The sequence below is a fragment of the Catharus ustulatus genome, chromosome 8, assembly GCF_009819885.2.
Source record: "Catharus ustulatus isolate bCatUst1 chromosome 8, bCatUst1.pri.v2, whole genome shotgun sequence".
In the NCBI taxonomy this organism is placed as follows: Eukaryota; Metazoa; Chordata; class Aves; order Passeriformes; family Turdidae; genus Catharus; species Catharus ustulatus.
In genome coordinates, this window is record NC_046228.1 from 34,868,403 (window position 1) to 34,887,319 (window position 18,917).

The 18,917-nt window shown below is 46.1% G+C and overlaps 1 protein-coding gene across 3 annotated transcripts in view; it reads right to left on the minus strand.

Annotated features, from left to right (window-relative positions):
- TET1 (tet methylcytosine dioxygenase 1) overlaps positions 1 to 18,917 on the minus strand; it is a 75,500-nt gene that overhangs the window by 10,721 nt on the left and 45,862 nt on the right. For all 3 annotated transcript variants that reach the window (XM_033065572.2, XM_033065573.2, XM_033065571.2), the window contains 5 exons: positions 14,550 to 14,758; positions 13,597 to 13,747; positions 11,656 to 11,745; positions 11,132 to 11,269; positions 1,389 to 1,728 (listed from right to left, as the gene is read on the minus strand). In XM_033065572.2, coding sequence (XP_032921463.1) covers positions 1,389 to 1,728; positions 11,132 to 11,269; positions 11,656 to 11,745; positions 13,597 to 13,747; positions 14,550 to 14,758 — 928 coding nt within the window. The remainder of the gene's footprint in view (positions 1 to 1,388; positions 1,729 to 11,131; positions 11,270 to 11,655; positions 11,746 to 13,596; positions 13,748 to 14,549; positions 14,759 to 18,917) is intronic.

Sequence of the window (18,917 nt, forward strand, 5' to 3'; positions counted from 1 at the left end):
ATGTAATTGCCTCATTATTTCAGATCTCTGTGCAGACATCCTTGCTCAGTTTCTGTCAGTTCCTTAGCCACGGCTGCCTGCTGCAGGGCTGGATTGGGGAACAGGCTCCTCACGTGACTGATTCTCACCATGGACAGGTTCAGCCCAGAATTATTGTCTGATACAGTGTAGAAGCATTATTCTTTCTTCTATTCTGTCTCCTAGTAATTTATAAATTAGTGATGAATTAAAAACATTCCTCTAATAGGAATGCAAAAAAGTCAAAGTGAGAGAGTAACAGGCGTAATAGTCAGTATGGAAAAACCAAAAGCTGTACAGGGACATGAGGAGACCACATCAACTCTTTAAAGACCTGTTCTGTGAAACAGAACACAGTGTTTAATGACTTTAACAGCCCCCATGCCAGAGCAAGGCCTTCACCCTGAAGATTTTAAACACAGCATTTGAGAATTGCATTCTCCATCACCTCAAGAGACACGTGTTCTCTGAAAATAAGTTTGAACAACCCTCAGCACTCAATTACACAGTGTAGCAAATGGATTTTTATTTGTTTTTTAAATGTTATCGCTCCAAAATGCAAATATTCTTTAGAACACATTTACCTGTTATTTCTTCCCTTAAATCTGCTACATAGGTCTGGACATCTCTCACAAAATAAAATTTGAAATTACAGGAGATGGACTAATTTTCCTCTCTTCCTCCTAGCAGGCTGTGATTTAGTTTTATTTATTTTTCACCCACTAATCAGAGAATTGCAAGTCCATGGCTTCTTCCACCTCTTCCTTCTTTACTAGTTCTTATTTCTGCCCAGTGCCACCCAAGAGTGCTACCCTGTGGAGCCTGGCCCAAGGCCTGGCAGCAGGCAGCACAGCACAGAGCAGCAGTGTCCGGGCACCACTCCGTGCTGCCCACACCGCAGAGCAATGAGCGCGGCCTCCCTGGCACCTGCTGCTGACAGACTCCACTGCCCTGCAAAGTGCAACTTGCGCTGTCATTTGATAAAACCCAGGGGATTTTACAAATCTCTTGCTGTGCAGCAATGTTCATGCCATTGACAGGAAAGAATCACAGCTTGGATTTTAGAAAGCCATCATCTGCCATAGGAAGTGGAGAACACAGTTCTTGTACATTAAAGTGACAGAAATTCAAGTTGCTTATTTAGGTAAACACTTCAAAACTGTTCACAGACCACCAACAAACTATTTTTGGGTGATCACCTGGGTTTTTTTCTGCCCCATGAGACAACACTGGCTACAGTGACTTGTTCATTAACCCCTAAAATGCAGAATATACAAGTGGTTTATTTTAAAGGAGCTTTCCCTCCCATTAGAAGTGTAAGAGAATACAGAATCACAACAGGCTGGCAGAATTTCAGAAGTATCACTCACCTAAGCAATGCAAAGTGTTGCCAAGACTTTCTGGGGCTTCAGTTTTCAGTTTTACTGGTGTTGAATATTTTTTATCTATTAATGGCTGCTTTTCACTTGGGGTCCTCCTTGTGTCTGGTTTCTTTTTCTTGGTAGCTCTGAGAGGCTCAGCCAACATTCGCACTTCTCTGGGGAACGCTGTGAGCACCTGGATGGCTCCGGCTTTTATCTTGGCTTCCAGGCCCTCTTCAGTGCCAAACTCATCCGTTTGTGAGATCTTGTAAAGAGGCAGCACATGGAGCTGTTCATCACTTGGAATCACCCCCACTCTCCGGTTATCTTCCTTCGTTAAGGTACAGACCTGGCAGGAGCAGAAGCAGTTACAAATAAACCACGAGTCACACAAAGGCTCAGGCAGCTATCCTAGGCTTCACTGCTTGCTCCTACTCTATGGCCTCAACACTGTGGGGCTTTCAAGTGCAAATCAATAATTGTTTCATCTATGATGACACAGAAAAGTTATTAATACTTTAAGATCAAGGCACATGTCTTGGATGGGAAAGTGAAATTTTCTCTCAGCTTACAGTGTTCACAAATATATGCCAACCTTGGTAAATCTCAGCTGTAAATATACTGTAAAGTCCTAAGCATTCAGATTTTTTTTTTAATACATAAATACATCTTTGATGTTCAGATTAATTTCTAAGGATTACAAAATATTAAAAAATTATCTTTGCATTAAACGAGAAAGCTTTTTGATCTGGAATTCATTCTAGGATTTGGAATTGGTTTTGGCTGGTAAATGGAAAAAAGCCCAAACCAGCACAAACAGTCACTCATACTGCTCTGTATGTTTTGCAAATCTCAGCTCTAACTCCTTCCCTGTCTCAGCACTCTTTCTTAAATTAAGACCCCACTGTAATTAACTCCCAGGACCCAGGAAATGTTCTCTCAGGCCACTGCTCTACTTGCTGTTATGCTGTGTTGAGATCTTAGAGCCCAGAGAAAAGTGCTGGTTATATCCAGATTGATAAGCACCCATCACAAACGTGAGTAAATATTTCAACCTACTGCAATCCTTTTCTTATTGTCATTATAATGCTGAACACTTCCAGCACTCCTTGAGTTCCAGCTGTGACACCAACCCTTCCCCTTGAAAGCAGCACTGACACTGGGACTATGATCCCTGGTGCCATTCCCAAGGGACATTCCCCTGTGCCTCAGCACTTGTACAAACCTTCACCTTTCTGCAGTTTTGTCACTTCCATTCCCAAGGGACTGCTGCATGGCTACCAAGCCATACACTGATCTCATGGCTTAGGGAAGCTGCTGTTTCACAGGAGTTACTAACTACACTCATAAAGGAACAGCAGCACCATCCAAGGATGAGATGATAGTCCCTAAATGGAAGTGTATCAGTCCATTATTCTGTAGGCTGAATCTGATGCTTATCATAATCAGTCAATCCATCTTCCCAGAATCTTGTCACCATGCCTAACATTTCAGGGGAGAAGAATTGTCACCATGCCTAACATTTCAGGGGAGAAGAATTTTATTATTTAGGGGGTGAAAAAAGCCAAACATTTTTTACTTTATAGCACAGCTTTTGCATAAAGGCATCACACAACTATTTCTAGAAAAACAAAATTACAGAACCACAAACTAAAAAATCCTGTACAAAAGAAGTGGTGCTTTGGGCTTTACCAATAGCTCTATGCAAAGCTTGGCAGTTGCAGAGCAGCAAAAGGAAGAAATGTGAGGGGCAGAGACAAGGAAGAGCTTTTCAGGAGGCATTGGAAGGGATGGAGAGGGGCTCTAGGGCAGTTAGCAGCTGCTTTGTAGCGCTCACTGAGGTGCCAGCTCCAGGTACTCACCTCCTCCGGGAAGCCTCTGCACTAGGAGGCAGATTTAGAAAAAACAACAAATTGTTCTGTGAGCAGGATTGGCACCTTGCTTCCTGTGCCTTCTCCATCCCATGCTCCCACACAGCCAGCCCAGCCCAGCCCAGCAGTGAACCCTGCTCCCAGCCCTGCTGGGCACCAGCAGCCAAGCAGGGCCTGCCTCAGCCTTGGGGCCAGCTCCCCTCAGCCAACAGTGACACTTCACAACTCACAACAAGAGAGTAAAAGATCCCCAAAGACAATTCAGTCTCTGCCAAGTTCAGTGACACCTGGTTGAAATTTGGCATCTGCTGGCCAGTTACTGGGGAAGGGTGAGAAAGGGCTGGACATATAGAGAGCACAATTATATATGAGAGACAGTCTCAGAAAGCCCAGTGCACTCTCCCCTTCTAAATTATAAACAAAAGCAGTAATAAAGTCAGCATGGAGGGGCCTGGCTCCCACTTGTTTTCATCACAAAATGGGCACTGGTCTTTTAGAATACCATGTCCAGCCTGTGTCTGCCTATGCACCAGTCTGAAAAACGGCTTGAAGATTCAATCCACAATACTTATTATTTCGAAAATTGAGACCCTCATCCCATTTACAATTATAAACTTCCATGCAAAAGCCAACACGCTCTGGAACAAGAAAGATGGAGAACTGTTTTGAGGAACTGAACAAGATGAGGGCTGTAGTATATTGACAGAACTATGGTGAAAGCACTGCCAACTCCAGCACATCCTGTATATGAAATCCTAGGTTTGAATACGTATTAGGAAATTAATATATATCCAAAATTGTATCCAGATCTGACGACTAGCACATCTGCAGCCTAAATACTACAACATCAATTTTAATACACTTATACTTTCACAGTCAGTGCCCCCTTAATATATTTTAACATAAAAGTGAGGGCGCTATGGCCAACAGAAAACTGAAAACAATGATATGGGAAAACTGGCCATAAATTCAGGCTGTACAGACAAGCTAAAAACTTACAGCTAAAGGTGGTAATTCACCAAATGAGAAATAATCTGCTTTAAAAAATATTCCAATATTCAAATCTGTGCAAAATATTCCATTAGGAACTTAAAAGCAGGTGCTGAGAAGTGAAAAGCATTATTTTCCATTGGTACTGACACTGCTGCAAACTGACCAAAATTAAACACAAACATGAGAAAACCATCAGGTCTGTTAAAGGCCATTTACAGCATGAAGCTGCAGATCCTGCTACTCTACTTTTTCCAGAACAGGCAGCTAAATGATCCAGGATGCTCAAAGGCCAAAGAAATGCTGGCCAAATGGTTTGTTTAGATTTCCAATGTGCTTGGTGATCAAACCCATTACCTATTCTGGGTTAAGTGATGTCATGGTAAAAGTGGCGTGTTTATGAAACTTTATTATTATTCCTTTCTTTTAAACTTAAAATGCACCAGGAACTCAATGCAATTCCCTCCAGACATCCATCTGTAGCCATGTAAGTCCCAGTGAGTTATTCTGGGTTCTTTGATCTGCCTGTGTCCTCCTGAACCTCACATGTAGAAATGACTGTGCCTTTTCCACTGTGCTGCAATAACAAATGTTTCACATTCAGGTTTCAGCAGAGCACTCCAGCAGCCTTTGCAAACCTGGGAGATGGAATAAGGTTTCCTACAGACCCCTCCCTGTGCAGCTGGGGACACAGTGGGTGCACTCAGGGGCTGCTGCAGCCCTGCCCACCATTACACATACAACATCTTTGCTTTTCCTTTGCAGCCAAGACAAACCACATTGCTCTGCTGGCCTGATCAAGTGTGTGTAGGTCAGAACCAGAGAAAGGAACCCCAAACACATTTCCCTTTTGCCCACTTCATGCCCCCAGGCTGTGCCATCAGACAGGTGACACAGGAACTGCTCTCTGAGAGCTCACAGGTTGGCAGAGTAAATATCTTATGTTTCTCCATTTGCACAATATAAAAACTAATCAGAAACCCTTCTTTAAGGCCCAGGGGTTCACTTGGGCCTGGTTCATCTTCTATCTGCCATAATTGAAGCACTCGGTAGTGCTGTAGCTCCCAGAGCAAGCACGGGGTGCAGAACATGGTGTAACCAGGCACAGACATCCTGTCAGCCACCGCAAAGGTCTGGAGCCAATGGAGTGATGGGCTGTGCCTGCAGAAATACAGAAAGGATGGCAAAAGCAGAGGGTTTGGGGGTTTGATCTGAACTAGGAAGAGTTTGCTGATAGACTGGTGATTGTCACTACTTGGTTCTACTGCCAGTAATAGATTACATATTGTAGCTGCTCTCAAAGCATAGATTTCTCTTCTTGCCCTTCTTCCCAGTGCCCCCTGCAGACTGTGTGGCACCAGGGACTATACACAACTGCACCTGGTCTCTGTGCTTCCTCAGCCCCAGCAACAAGGGCCCTGTGTCCCCTTGGATGAGCAACACCCACATACAAGCTGCAGAACCAGTGACAGCCTTTATGCCCCACTCACTTTTAAACCCCAAAAAGAACACTGCCAGTGCCTTCAACGGATTCCCACAGGTATGAAGGATGTGACCCTTCACAGCTAATCCAATAAAGAAACAAAAGTACTTACATTTCACAGACTCCATCAATAACTATAAAGCTTTTATCTGTGTTGCTCATTTAGCTTCATATCCATAAGGAACATGCACCCTAACACTGCAGCTGTAACGTACATCAGTGGCCCTTAGGAGAATGTTAAGAGATGACAAAAGAGTCTAAGTAAAAATGAATGGTCTATTTATTGCCTTAGAGGTTCTTTAAAAACTCAATTCATAGGCAGAAATTATTTTTGCTTCTTTCAGACAAACACATTACAGTAAATTCACTAATACAAGCTGCACTGAGTATAAGCCGCATCTCTGGGTGTTGGCAAATATTTCGTTCTTTGTCCATAAATAAGCCACACCTGAATATAAGCCGCTCTGTCATTCGCAGCGAGGACCTGCATGCAACAAAGTTACCGAATAGTAACAGAACCGCAGCAGGGCGGGGTTTACTGGCTCAACTAAGGCTGTGCAGGCTCGGCCCGCTAGGGGCTGCTGACGGGGCCAGGTGGCCCAGCTCGGTGGTGCCGCTTGGGGCTGGCCGCCGCCTCTGGGTTCGCTCGCCCTGGCATCGCTCCTGCCGCGGCGCCGGCCGGGCATGGAGCACTCCCTGCTCCCGCCACGGCGGTGGAGGGTGGGGGCAGAGCCCCCCCCCCCTCCTCCCCGAGCCGCGGCAATGGTGACGCGGGGTCCCCCGTCTCTCCCCCGGGCTGCGGCAGAGGAGGGAAGAAGAGAGCTCTCCCGCCTCTCTCCCCGCCCCCCGTGCTGCCTGCAGGGAGGCAGGGCAACAGAGTAACACTTTGTAACAATCGCAAAATGCCAGCTTTTACTGGCAGGTGCTTGGTTCGGCGCCCTGGCTGGCACGTCTGGGGTTGTAAATGTCAGAAAATTATTCACATATTAGCCGCCCCCGAGTATTAGCCGCACTTCCGGGTTTCCACCAAAATTTTTGTCAAATTGATGTAAACTACATCTCTGTAGAGTTTTCATTCTGCTTCAGAGCAAGCAGGGAGTGTTTGTTTTTAGCTTTCTACCAGAAGCAGTGGAAATTCAGAGCTTGACTCTGCAAGCCAGGAACAATGTTCAGCAGCTCAGATCTCCAGTGATGATTACCATGCAATGGTAATCCCAATTTGTGTAGATGTACTGCTCTCTCTTGTATCTCCAGAGGGCATTTCCAAGACACTCCCCCCGCTAACACAACTTTTCAGGATGATTTATTTTCCGAGTCAAATAGTGCAGCTGATCAAATACACATACTGAGAAAAATGCAAGAATATTTTAAAATATATTCTTCTAAGTGTACAGTAAACTTATTCCTTATTATTAACCTCATTTAAGTCCTTTGCTGAACTTATATCTGTGCCTGGTTTAAATAATTTGAATAGACCCTGATTTTCCTTTACTTTGGGTGTCCTATTCAGAATTCCTGTCATACTTGCAGTAGAAGTGATTTACTGACAGTGAATGGAGAAAACAAAAAAGTGTCACACTAACAGAGCCAGCAGCATTTGCAATTATCGATTTATAAGGTACTTGAATATTTTAAAAAGAATTTTAGATTTTATAAAGATTTTGTGTTCACATAAGGAGAAAGGGAAGAAATCTTAACAACACTAACAAGGGCCAAAATGACAAGCACACCCTGTACAGATTTTAAAATGTAAGGCGTAACAAGCAGTTAAAAAAAACAAGTGAGAAACAGTAAAGTCACGGATGCTAGAGGTTTTTAGTGCAGTGCAAATTGTTCCCATTCTGTTCATTATCACATTATGAGAAAGCAATCTCTGTGAGAGCTGTCACCTCAGAACTGTACTTGCACTCAAGAGACAAAATACACCAACAGTTATGTAAATAACGTCCCCATCATTATGATCAGTGATTTATAAGAAATCATCATGCATTTTAAGCTAAGTAGGCAGCCACACTGCACCTTCTGGAACTAGACAGGGACGCAGGAGGTGCTGGTATCACATGTTGCAATTTCTTTTTGTGCCCTTACCACGAGATTTCCTATGGTATTACCAGACTTGGTTACAAGCCAAAATTAACAATCCTAATTTTGATTGTCATGAAAATCTGGACTGAAGCAAGCCCAGCATGTCCCATCCTGTTTGCAAAAACCAACATTTTGCTTTAGACTTTTAATTCATATGACTATAACTGTGCACAGAGACCACAAAGTAACTCCCAACTCCAATTTACCTTCATAACATCCCAATTCAAGTAGGTAAATTCAGTGTTGATACTTACAGCTGCTCTCTATTTACAAACAGCCCCTTGCTGCAAGTGTACTAAAATAAAGAGAAATCCTATCTAAATAAAGAGAACACAGGTATGCAGTATTTATTTGTGAGTGAGCTACCTGTGAAAACCAGATTGCAAGGCAGAGTTTGCAGCAGTTATAAAATTTGGTCATGTTCTGCAAAACTGACAGAATTTGGTAGAACTTGGTAGGAAGTGATAGTGATAAGTTCTGGTACACAAAGTGACCTTCCACAAGCTGTAATGGTGCATGCTTCTGAGACCTGGAGCTACTTGCAGACACACCACATGCAATCCATGAAGTATCAACACCAGCAAGGATAATGTGAAGCTGAAATGACATCATGTGATTACAGATAAATGCAGCTGTAGACCTATTCCAATACCTTCCTCAAAAAAGGTTTAATTGTCCCTCCAGGTGCTTCTGGCCATAACTTATGACTTTTTTAGGATCCAGTATGGCAAAATGAATAGCAGACTCAGCTGTCACTTTGTCTTTAATTTAAGAGGTAATGGAGCACTTAAAACTATTATTTTCAGACCAACTAAACTGAATTTCATCAAAAAGCATATCATGCAGTTTGTCTGACAAGGATAAGTTTAGAATATTTAAGTGCATCAAATTCCTATGCTTCAGAAGCAATTTGTGATGCATACTTCCAACACTAAGTAAAAATTAAGTCTACTGAGGACTGGCATTCCTGGTGAGTTGCCAGAGTTGCTTTCATACTTTATAGGAACAGATGTTTGCTCACCTTACAAGCACAAAATTAACATTAAACTGTACAGTTATTCATTGCTGTCACACACAAATGCTCAATGTTAACTACAGGTGTAAATGAAACACTTTATTGAATCACAGCAACATAATAATTCATTTTGCAGTTCAAAAAAAAAACCTCAAAAATTGTAGAGATTTCAGACAGATTTTTTCCTGATATAGATCCTTTGATATAAAAGTTACTCCTGTTCCCTGCATTGCTGTACAAGTAGTCACCCTCACTTTTCAGAGCACTGTGATGCTCCAACTGCTCAAAGATCAGAGTCAGTTTTATCTTTTCTGCTTTGAGCCTGTCTTTCTTCAACACTGTACAGTAATTTCACGACCATAAGGCGCACCGGACTGTAAGGTGTACCCCCCGGAATTCGGCAAAATTCGCAACTTTGTAGATCATATAAGGCGCACCGGACTATAAGGCGCACTTTTTTTTTTGCAGCGAGGCCCCGCCCCCAGCTCACCCCGTGCGGTTGCTGGTCGAGGCCCCACCTCAACCCGGCAGCCATTGGCCCCCGGGCCCGCCTCCACCCAGTAGGGGCGGTGCCACGAGCCACCGAGCCACCCTGGACCCGGCGGCCATGGGCCCCTGGGACTGCCTGGATCCAGGAGTGGGGGTGCTGCCAGCCCCCTAGCCCGCATTCACGCGGCAGCCGTGGGTCCCCGGGACTGCCTGGACCCAGGAGCAGGGGTGCCGCGGGCTCCCTAGCCCGCATTCATGCGGCAGCCATGGCCCCCTGGGAATGCCTGGACCCAGGAGCCGGGGTGCTGCCGGCCCCCTAGCCCGCCTTCATCTGGCAGCTGTGGGCTCCCGGTTCTGCCTGGCCCCAGGAGCAGGGGTGCCGCGGCCTCCCTAGCCTACATTCACGCGGCACCCATGGCTCCCCGGGACTGCCTGGACCCCGGAGCGGGGGTGCCGCCGGCTCCCTAGCCCGCCTTCATCCGGTAGCCGTGGGCTCCTGGGGCTGCCTGGCCCCAGGAGCAGGAGTGCCACGGCCCCCCTAGCCCACATTCATGCGGTAGCCATGGCTCCCCGGGACTGCCTGGACCCAGGAGCGGGCGTGCTGCCGGCCCCCTAGCCCACCTTCATCCGGTAGCCGTGGGCTCCCGGCACTGCTTCCACCCGGGAACGGGGGTGCCGCGGCCCCCCTAGCCCACATTCATGCGGCAGCCATGGCTCCCCGGGACTGCTTCCACCCGGGAAGGGGGGTGCCGCGGCCCCCCAGCCCACATTCACGCGGCAGCCATGGGCTCCCGGTTCTGCCTGGCCCCAGGAGCAGGGGTGCCGCGGCCCCCCTAGCCCGCATTCATGCGGCAGCCGTGGGCTCCCGGGACTGCCTGGACCCGGGAAGGCGGGTGCCGTGGCCCCCCTAGCCCACATTCACCCAGCAGCCATGGGGCCCCGGGACTGCCTGGACCGGAGAGGGGCGGTGCCTCGGGCCCCCTGGCCCGCCTCTACCCGGCAGGGGCAGTGCCGTGGGCCTCGGGGCCCGCCCCCAGCCGGCTGCTGTGGCACTTCCGGTTCCCCCCACGGCTCTCAGCTCACACTTCCGGTTTGGCAAATTTCGCCGCTTTGTACATCAGATAAGGCGCTCCGGACTATAAGGCGCACTTCCGGGTTCGAGGGAAAATTTTAGTCAAAAGGGTGCGCCTTATAGCCGTGAAATTACTGTAGTCTTAATTTCTAGAAGATCACTTAATAGAGGAATTCCCAAACAATTTTCTCACTGGCAATCCATCATTGTATTTCATCCAGCCGCCACACCAATCTGTGTGTTTTCCTTTCATAGAGATTGTAGAAGTCACCTGCTCCACCATGATCCATACTGTCTACTTCCTGACCTGTAACTACACTGACATGAAGCCTGGTAAGTGCCCAGTGCAAGGAAGAGTGAATTTGATGAACCTGGGGGAGCTAAGTTAGTAATGATTTAGTTTGCTTTAGCTCTTCCTCTATAGGGGTCTGTACAGCTCCTTGGTTAGACAATTTTTTGCCTTTAACAGGAATAACTCATCAGGCCTCTGCAAAGGACCAAGTATCTCTACAGAATGGAGGCATTTTGTAGGAAGGCTCACTCCCATCCCCATTTTGATCTGTTCTTCAATAAGATGAACTCATGTCCTCTGTGGACAATAAGGCAAATACCATGTACACAAATAACATGGGCATTGATAAATGTTTGAAATAACATTAAAACCTTGATGCCAATGAACCCAAAGCAGCCCTCAGGAGCTGGCAGGGATCCCAGTGAAGGGCACAAGTGAAGGGGCTCTGTACCTACCACAGTGCTGCCATTGTGCATGTTGTGTGTGTCCTTGTGGGCGTGGGCACAGAAGTCGATGCAGGCCGTGACACCGGAGAAGGGCCGGCCATCCTTGGAGCCCAGCCGGCAGTCGGGGCCCATGTGCTCGTTTTCCACCTGAAAGGAGAACAAACTCCACACACTCGCCACTGAAAGCCTGGGTCTGCAACCCCACGAGCCACCAGCAGCTTTGTGACAGACTCAGAGGTTCACGATCTCCTATGAAATGTGTAACATTTGTGGCTGCATGCCACAGACATACAGGTCAGCCATAATCAAAATGTCTTGGATAGTAACAACATTTTATTTACAGTGTTACCTTTAAGCATTTTTCACGTATAAATTCACATTTCACATTTTTCACTGGTGCTACTTAGGCACCAGCTCAAGTAAGGAGGTGCAGTGTATGGAAACCTGCTGCAGCCCCACCCAGGAACACACTCTGGGGCTGCTTCTTGGACTGAAACTGCACCACTGCTCAGAGCTGGATGTCACACACCCACCTGGTTCTGGAAAGCTTCTGGAGCAAGCTTCTTATAAACCGGAGCCACATCAGTAGCTAACGTTTGCAAATTGTTTTCAAGAAGTTCCTCCTGCAGGGAAAGGCAATATTCAGGGTTGCAGTTTGCTTTAAAAGAACATCAGACAGTTTAGAGATGCCCCATAGATCAGCTTCTACCTCATATTTTATTAAACTGACTTCTGTCCTGCTGCCCTTTGTCCCTAACCATAACTGTCTACTTTTGCTGTTGAACAGAAATCAGCCAGGTAACAACAGAGGATACCTGCTAGTCAAAGGAGCCCAGCACACTAATTCCTGCATAATTTTCCACACACAGTCAATGAGTGAGGTATGTTGCACAACAAAAACACAGAAGTAACATCTGGAGGAGAAAAGCACCCCAAGCTGAGTGGGGATGGAAGCCCAGATCTTCTGTTAGGGTTTTGCTTATGGGGCCTTAGCCTAAGCTAACACACCATGTGAGAAACCCCTATTAGCATTTAGCTTCAGCTCTTAGGTCTTCTTTTTCTCATATTGCAGCAGAACTTCTAGCAGGAACATTTGTTAACTATTTTGCTTTTAGGAGGGGCAAAAATCAGGACTTCATGGGAGTAACTACTAGATTCAGAAATAATATTCCCTTTCGTAGGCTAAGCCATATAAACACAGAATTAGCTAGGTGGGCTTCTATGGCAGTGTCATATTTAAACTCTTATTTGTTGTAACAAAATCTCTTAATTCTTATCCTAAGTTTTTGCTTTCCCAGGAAAATCGCCAACCAACTGGGAAAAGCAGAGGGCAGTGACAGGCTCCCTAATTTGTTTTCCTCCAAGGACCAGGCTTCAAGAGGCAACTGCAGCTTCAGTTTCTCACAGTGTCTAGTGGCAAAAAAGAACAGTTTGCTTCATTTTGTTTTAAAAAACCACACACTGTAAACACCAATATACATAAACACCAGGAGACTTCACTATTTTCAGAAGAATGTTACATTACAAGACCATACTGCATTCCTAACTCAGTTTTATCAGCTGAAAATGGCTACCACAAGGTTTTCTGAACCACACTGAAGGTACTGTATCCTTAATTATCCACCCTACCAGGAGGATATCTATCCTAGGAACCATTCTTTCCTCAGTATATGACACCCTTGACCTCATCTCACTCAGCATCAGAAAACTCCAGAGAAAATGCAGGCACAGAATGCTCCATGCACAACATTACTGGGGGAGAACCTCAACACACAGGGAGTAGCAAAGGACAGAGAAGCAAAGGGATTCCCTAAAATGAAAGAATGCCAATAAATACATTTTCCTATAAACTGGAAGTTTATAAAACAAGTTCCCCTTTTTCTTAGAGGTTTGTTACTTCACATAATTCATCCCTGTTTTCTGTGTTGCCTCACCTTTATGCCATGACTAACACTCATAAGCAGTAATTATGGTATCATTTCACTGCACTGCATTTAGTGTATTCATTCCTTCAAAACTATTCCAAAAACATGCTGTCCACAGAAAAAAAACAGTTTATTCTTGGTGACAGAGGGGACCCCAGGCTGTCAGCTGGTCCTACGGCAGTGGGAAAGCAGTGCAAGCCCCAAGGTACAACATTTTCTGTGCCAAGGCAAAAAGCCTGAAACCCTGAGCTACAGGCTAGGCCCTTTACTTACACAGAATTAAAATTTCACAGACAGTTACACAGTGAGCTAAATATGTATGCAGAAAAGCATTAAGAGTAATTTTATGGTGCATAAACACATAGTAATCATTCCACTGAATGAAATCTCAGTGTCATTTATTCTAAATACTACAGTTACAAAAACTTTGTTGGGTGTGAGTCAGTGGTAAGTTATGCACACATGTGGGAGAGAGAAGGGGTGGAGAATGTCTAGATCTGAAAATCACCAGAAAAGGCATTTTGAGAAAAAAAGATAAATAAATCTTACTTGCTTAGGGTCATCAGTGAGAAGTCTGAATTTCCTGGGGTTTTTGCTCCTGGCAAACTTACAGCCATTGAAATACATACTCCATGAACAGCCAAATGAAAATGATGCTCCGCAAGTTTCTGGGTCAAGTCCTTGACATGCACAAGTACGACTACAAAAGGAAATAAAGATACATCAGGTCAGCTGGCAACACAGCTTTTGGGTCTGGGGTTTTTTTAGGTCAGTGCTATTTTGCCATTTCTTTTATAATACAGAGCATAACAAAGGAATTTGTGAAATTCATGGCTTAAGCAGGTACTTGCTATTAGGAAAATACTCATGTGTAGAGGACTGACTTTTCTCCACAGCCTCAACTTCCCCAATACCCAATTTTGGGACAGAAATATAAGCACTCAGGTACAGCTATATAAATACCCCATGCATTCATTGCAACTTCTCCAGCTGGATAACACCTTCAACCAAGAAAACAGCCCTGCTACTAAAGGTTAACACAAGAACTATTGGATTTGGGCTATGTGCAGAAAAACCATTAACCCCAAGTTGATCTGACTTTCTCAGTAGACCCTTTAAGAAGCCAAGCATTAGATCCAGGTCTCCATACAGCTCTTAGTCTGTCACATGAAATCAGCACACAGGCAGCACTGCAGTTGCAACATATTCTCTAATCAATTAAACTAAATTCCTCTCATAGGCAGAGAGAGGGAGATCCTAGTTCTAAATGTTCAACCTCAGGTCTACTTTACAAAGTCACAAGTACTCTTGGCAGCTCTGCCAGCACTGCTGTGGAGGCTCATCGCCACCCCTCACTTTGGGCACAGCACACAGCTCCCACTGAGAGCCTCTTCTCCAAGAAAAGCCAGGCAGGAGGTGTGACACTGAAATGACAGCTGGTGTCTGGAATTTTAGAGTTGAACTCTCAGGAACAGCCCAGGGCTGCCAGGGCAGGGACTCACTCTTCGTTGAGGGCGCAGCGCCGGCCCGTGGGACAGCCGTACTTGCGCAGGCTCTGGGTCAGCTCCTTGTACAGGGTGTCGGCCAGGAGCAGCGGGATCCCCTCCCAGGCCAGGATCAGGATGACAATCACAGCCGTCTGGCAGTGGTGCCCCGCGCGCTGTCGGACCAAGCACAGCAACTTTTCCTCATCGCTGCTCCTTCGGATCACCTGCAACAATCATTTGGGTCACTCTTAGCTAAGCACAGGGGTCACTTAACGAGCTGCTCTTCTCAGAGACAAGGAGGGCCTGGAAAGGCAAGAAATGCTGCCCAGAGACTGACCACTATAAGCAGGACTCAGTGCCATTGTAAGCAGGATCAGCATCACATACAGTAAATTCACGAATACAAGCCGCACTGAGTATAAGCCACATCTCTGGGTGTTGGCAAATATTTCGTTTTTTGTCCATAAATAAGCCGCAGCCGAGTATAAGCCGCTCTGTCGTTCGCAGCGAGGACCCGCATGCAACAAAGTTGCCAAATAGTAACAGAATGGCAGCAGGGCGGGGTTTACTGGCTCGGCTCAGGCTGTGCAGGCTCGGCCTGCTCGGGGCTGCTGACGGGGCCAGGTAGCCCAGCCCGGCGCTGCTGCTCGGCGGGGCCACTGGGAGCCAGCCACTGCTGTCACTGGGCTCGGTCACCACGGCCCGGCGCTGCCCTGTGGTGGCAGGCAGGGACGGAGCCCCCTGCTGCCTCCCAGAGCCGCGGCAGTGGCGGCCCGGGTCCCCCGCCAGCTCCCCGAGCCGCGGCAATGGCGGCGCGGGGCCCCCCCGTCTATCCCCCGGGCTGCGGCAGAGGAGGGAAGGAAAGAGCTCTCCCGCCTCTCTCCCCGCCCCCGTGCTGCCTGCAGGCAGCCAGGCTCCACCCGCGGTGCAACAGAGTAACAATTTGTAACAATCGCAAAATGCCGACTTTGCAGCTGCTCGGCTCAGCACTCTGGCTGGCACTTCTGAGGTTGTAAATGTCAGAAAATTATTCACATATTAGCCGCTCCTGAGTATTAGCCGCATTTCCGGTTTAGGAGCAAAATCTTAGTCAAATTGGTGCGGCTTGTATTCGTGAAATTACTGTACTTATCTCTGGTGTAGAACATGTTTTTGTATTGTTTTTTTCCCCTGCAGTAGAAATAGCAGTACATTTTACAGGAGTGATGTTTTAGGTTGTCCTAGGTTACAATGCAGAGATGTGCCCAAATGTGTGTATTCTATCAACATCTGTTAAAACCAGGTGGGGCAGTCATCTTTATCTTTTCTACACCCATCCTTCCTCCAGGGAGATATTGTCTGTTAATGGGCCATTAAGTCCCACAGCATGACTGATAAAATTACATCATCCCATTGGGAGATGCTCCAGCCAGAGGGAGGAGACAATCACTTCCTACCTAGGTAAAAACTGAGATTGGGAACACCAAGGCAACCCTTACCCACTGGTTTCCAGAGGACAAGAGCTACCAGACCTTTCGACAGCATCACCACTTCAACAAGACCACTTCATCTGGACTGCTACCACCACGCTAACTAGCTGGGTGTCGGGTTGTATTGTGACTCTGTCAGTGGCTTTCTTTTGTACTATTGCACGTATTTTTTGTCTTTTTCCTATTAAATTGTATGTCTGACTTGGAGTCTCTCACTGGTTTTGCTTTCAAAGCAGTACATAGGTGTTGTACACAAATAGAGAAGATGCATTACAAGGAAAATAACCTCTAGAAGGACAACAGATCCCCTGAGAACCTAACATTACCTTGAAAATACGACAGAAAACAGTGCCAAACAGTCCAAAAGCCAGGTATGTGAAAATACACTCCCAAAGCACACACAGGCCATGTGCTAGGGCAGCCACCAGCATTATAGATCAGTATCTAAGATGGTTCCCACCTTGCAAAGAAAAATTAGAAGAAAAGGATAAAACAGACTCTGCTCTTAGTAAAGGAAGCAATGGGATTTTTCAGAACATATCCCTAGACTACCTGTATTAAAGTTCTTAAAAGTGCTGGAACTTTTACTAACCTGTACGATACAGAAAGCAACCTTATTCCTCACACACAGACTAACCATCATGGAACAGTACCGAACAGCACTAAATAAAAATGGGAAAAAAATTATAGTCCTGCTGCCATATATTTAGGGTTTTGCCACAATCTGAAACAGAGTTGCAGTTAAGACCACCAAAAATGCATTAAATTAGGTAATACTAGAACACGGTTTTTGAAAACAGGTTTATTAATCCAATGTGTTTTAGCCAGCACAGCCTGCACAAAGCCTCCAGCAAAGGTGTCAACTTTCCAGTGAGAAGCTTCAAACACCACAGGCCTGGCCCTCTCTGAGGCAAGAGAGGCTCCATCAGCCCTGTCATACACAGGGACCCATGTGCGTGCCCAAGCCCTGCACTGCAGACCTCTCTGCCTGCTCCAGGCATGTGGCCACTCAGCCCAGCTCCCACAGGTAACACACAGCAGCACTGGGCATGGACTAGAAAAGCAGCAAGGCAACAGTTCGCTTGTTCTTTCAATACCTCCAAATATCTAAGCACTCAGGAAGATTCCCTATAGGATTGATGTCAAATTTGCTTTGCTGCCAGATGTGCAGCTGTCATTCATATGTGACCCCCTAGTCTGATCACCTCTGAATATCTAAGTAATTTGGAGTCATTAAATTAGGGAGCAAAGCTTGCAATTCATCTGCAAATGAAAAGGTCTGCAACAGACAAACAGAGAGCATCTGTGCAGGCTGAGCAGGAAAAAGCCAGCTTAAAGTTTATCTGTGTCAGGAGATAAAGTAAGGCCTTTCTAAAGTTAATCATATACTCTTACAATCAGCCTTAAGCTTAATGAGAATACAAGTAAATGCCTCTGACAGACCATTCCTCAAAAGGAATCTTGGCTGTGACCCCCCATTAGTTAAGTGTGTTTTATAGAGACAAATAATCCAACTCTTTTACATTTAGGCAAGATTTACAGAAATCTGTTATGGCTGATATACAATACAGGTTACTCACATTAATGTGATTTTACATTTCGGAGGTAGCACAGTTCCTTCAAACCAGAACAACTCAATTTTGTTACTCAGAGCAAAATGATGCTTTTATTTTTCTAATTTTTTAAAAAATTTATCTCTAGGCTGTAACTTCAATAGCACAGTCTGGAACTATACATCATCAGGCTGCCCTTTTTAAATTCTCTTATAGCTCTAAACTAGAAACAGAGTCCAAGAAAAATGACAAGGGAACACAAAGAAAATGTACTGTTTCCTTTAAACAAGGCCACACTTTCCTGGAGTTCAATGTAGCTGGAATTTGCTTCATTATGTACATAGCAGAGAATCCAATACTCTTATTGGACCCCAAAACATTTTAGAGTCCATCACCCTTGAGGCCACAAAGGCAGTGCAGGGATTTATGAGTTGTGTGAATTTCATTTCTGCGGGTCAGGTTACACCATGTGCTCACCCAGCTCCACAGCCAGAGTGCTGCAGTCCTCTGTTCCCAGAGATCAGGCACTTCTCCCACCTGTTACAGGCTCAGAAGAGCCCACTCGGCACCAGAGCGGACCCACAGCCAGGGACAGAGCAGCTAGAGCTGGAGCAGAGCTGCTTTCCCATAGGAGCTCAGGATTCCCTCCACGTGCTGCCCCTGACACAGTAATTTCACAATTACAAGCCGCACCATTTCGACTAAAATTTTGCTCCCAACCTGGAAATGCGGCTTACACTCAGGAGTAGCCAATATATGAAAAAAGTTCTGAAATTTCCCAACCCAGAAGTGTCAGCCAGGGTGCCGAGCCGAGCACCTGTCAGTAAAACCCGGGATTGCATGATTGTTACAAACTGGTTACTCTGTTGCGTGGCGGGTGGAGGTGGCTCCTGCTGGCCCGCGGCTCAGGGGGGAGGTGGGGGGCTCTGTGCCTCCCTCCCACTGCCACCACGGGTACAAGCGGGCTCCGTGCCTCCCTCCCACCTGCACCACGGGGCAGGTCTGGGCCAGGGTGAGTGAGCCCACCATTCTGTTACTAATTTGTTAATTTGTTGCACATGGGTTCTCCCTGCAAATGAAAATGCGCCTTATAATCCGGTGCGGCTTATACATGGACAAAGACCTAAACATTGCCAACATCGGGACATGCGGCTTATAATCAGGTGCGGCTTGTAATCGTGAAATTACTGTCATAAACTGAGTCTCTCGTGTAAAAATAATAAACCCGCAGCAATGCCACACTCAATGTACAGAAAAGTAGTTTTGAGAAGCACAACCAAACTCTGGAGTGTTTCCTCAGACTGGGAACACTACAGAAATCAGCTGGTAAACCTTGTGTCCAAAGGTTTTTGGTAATACTC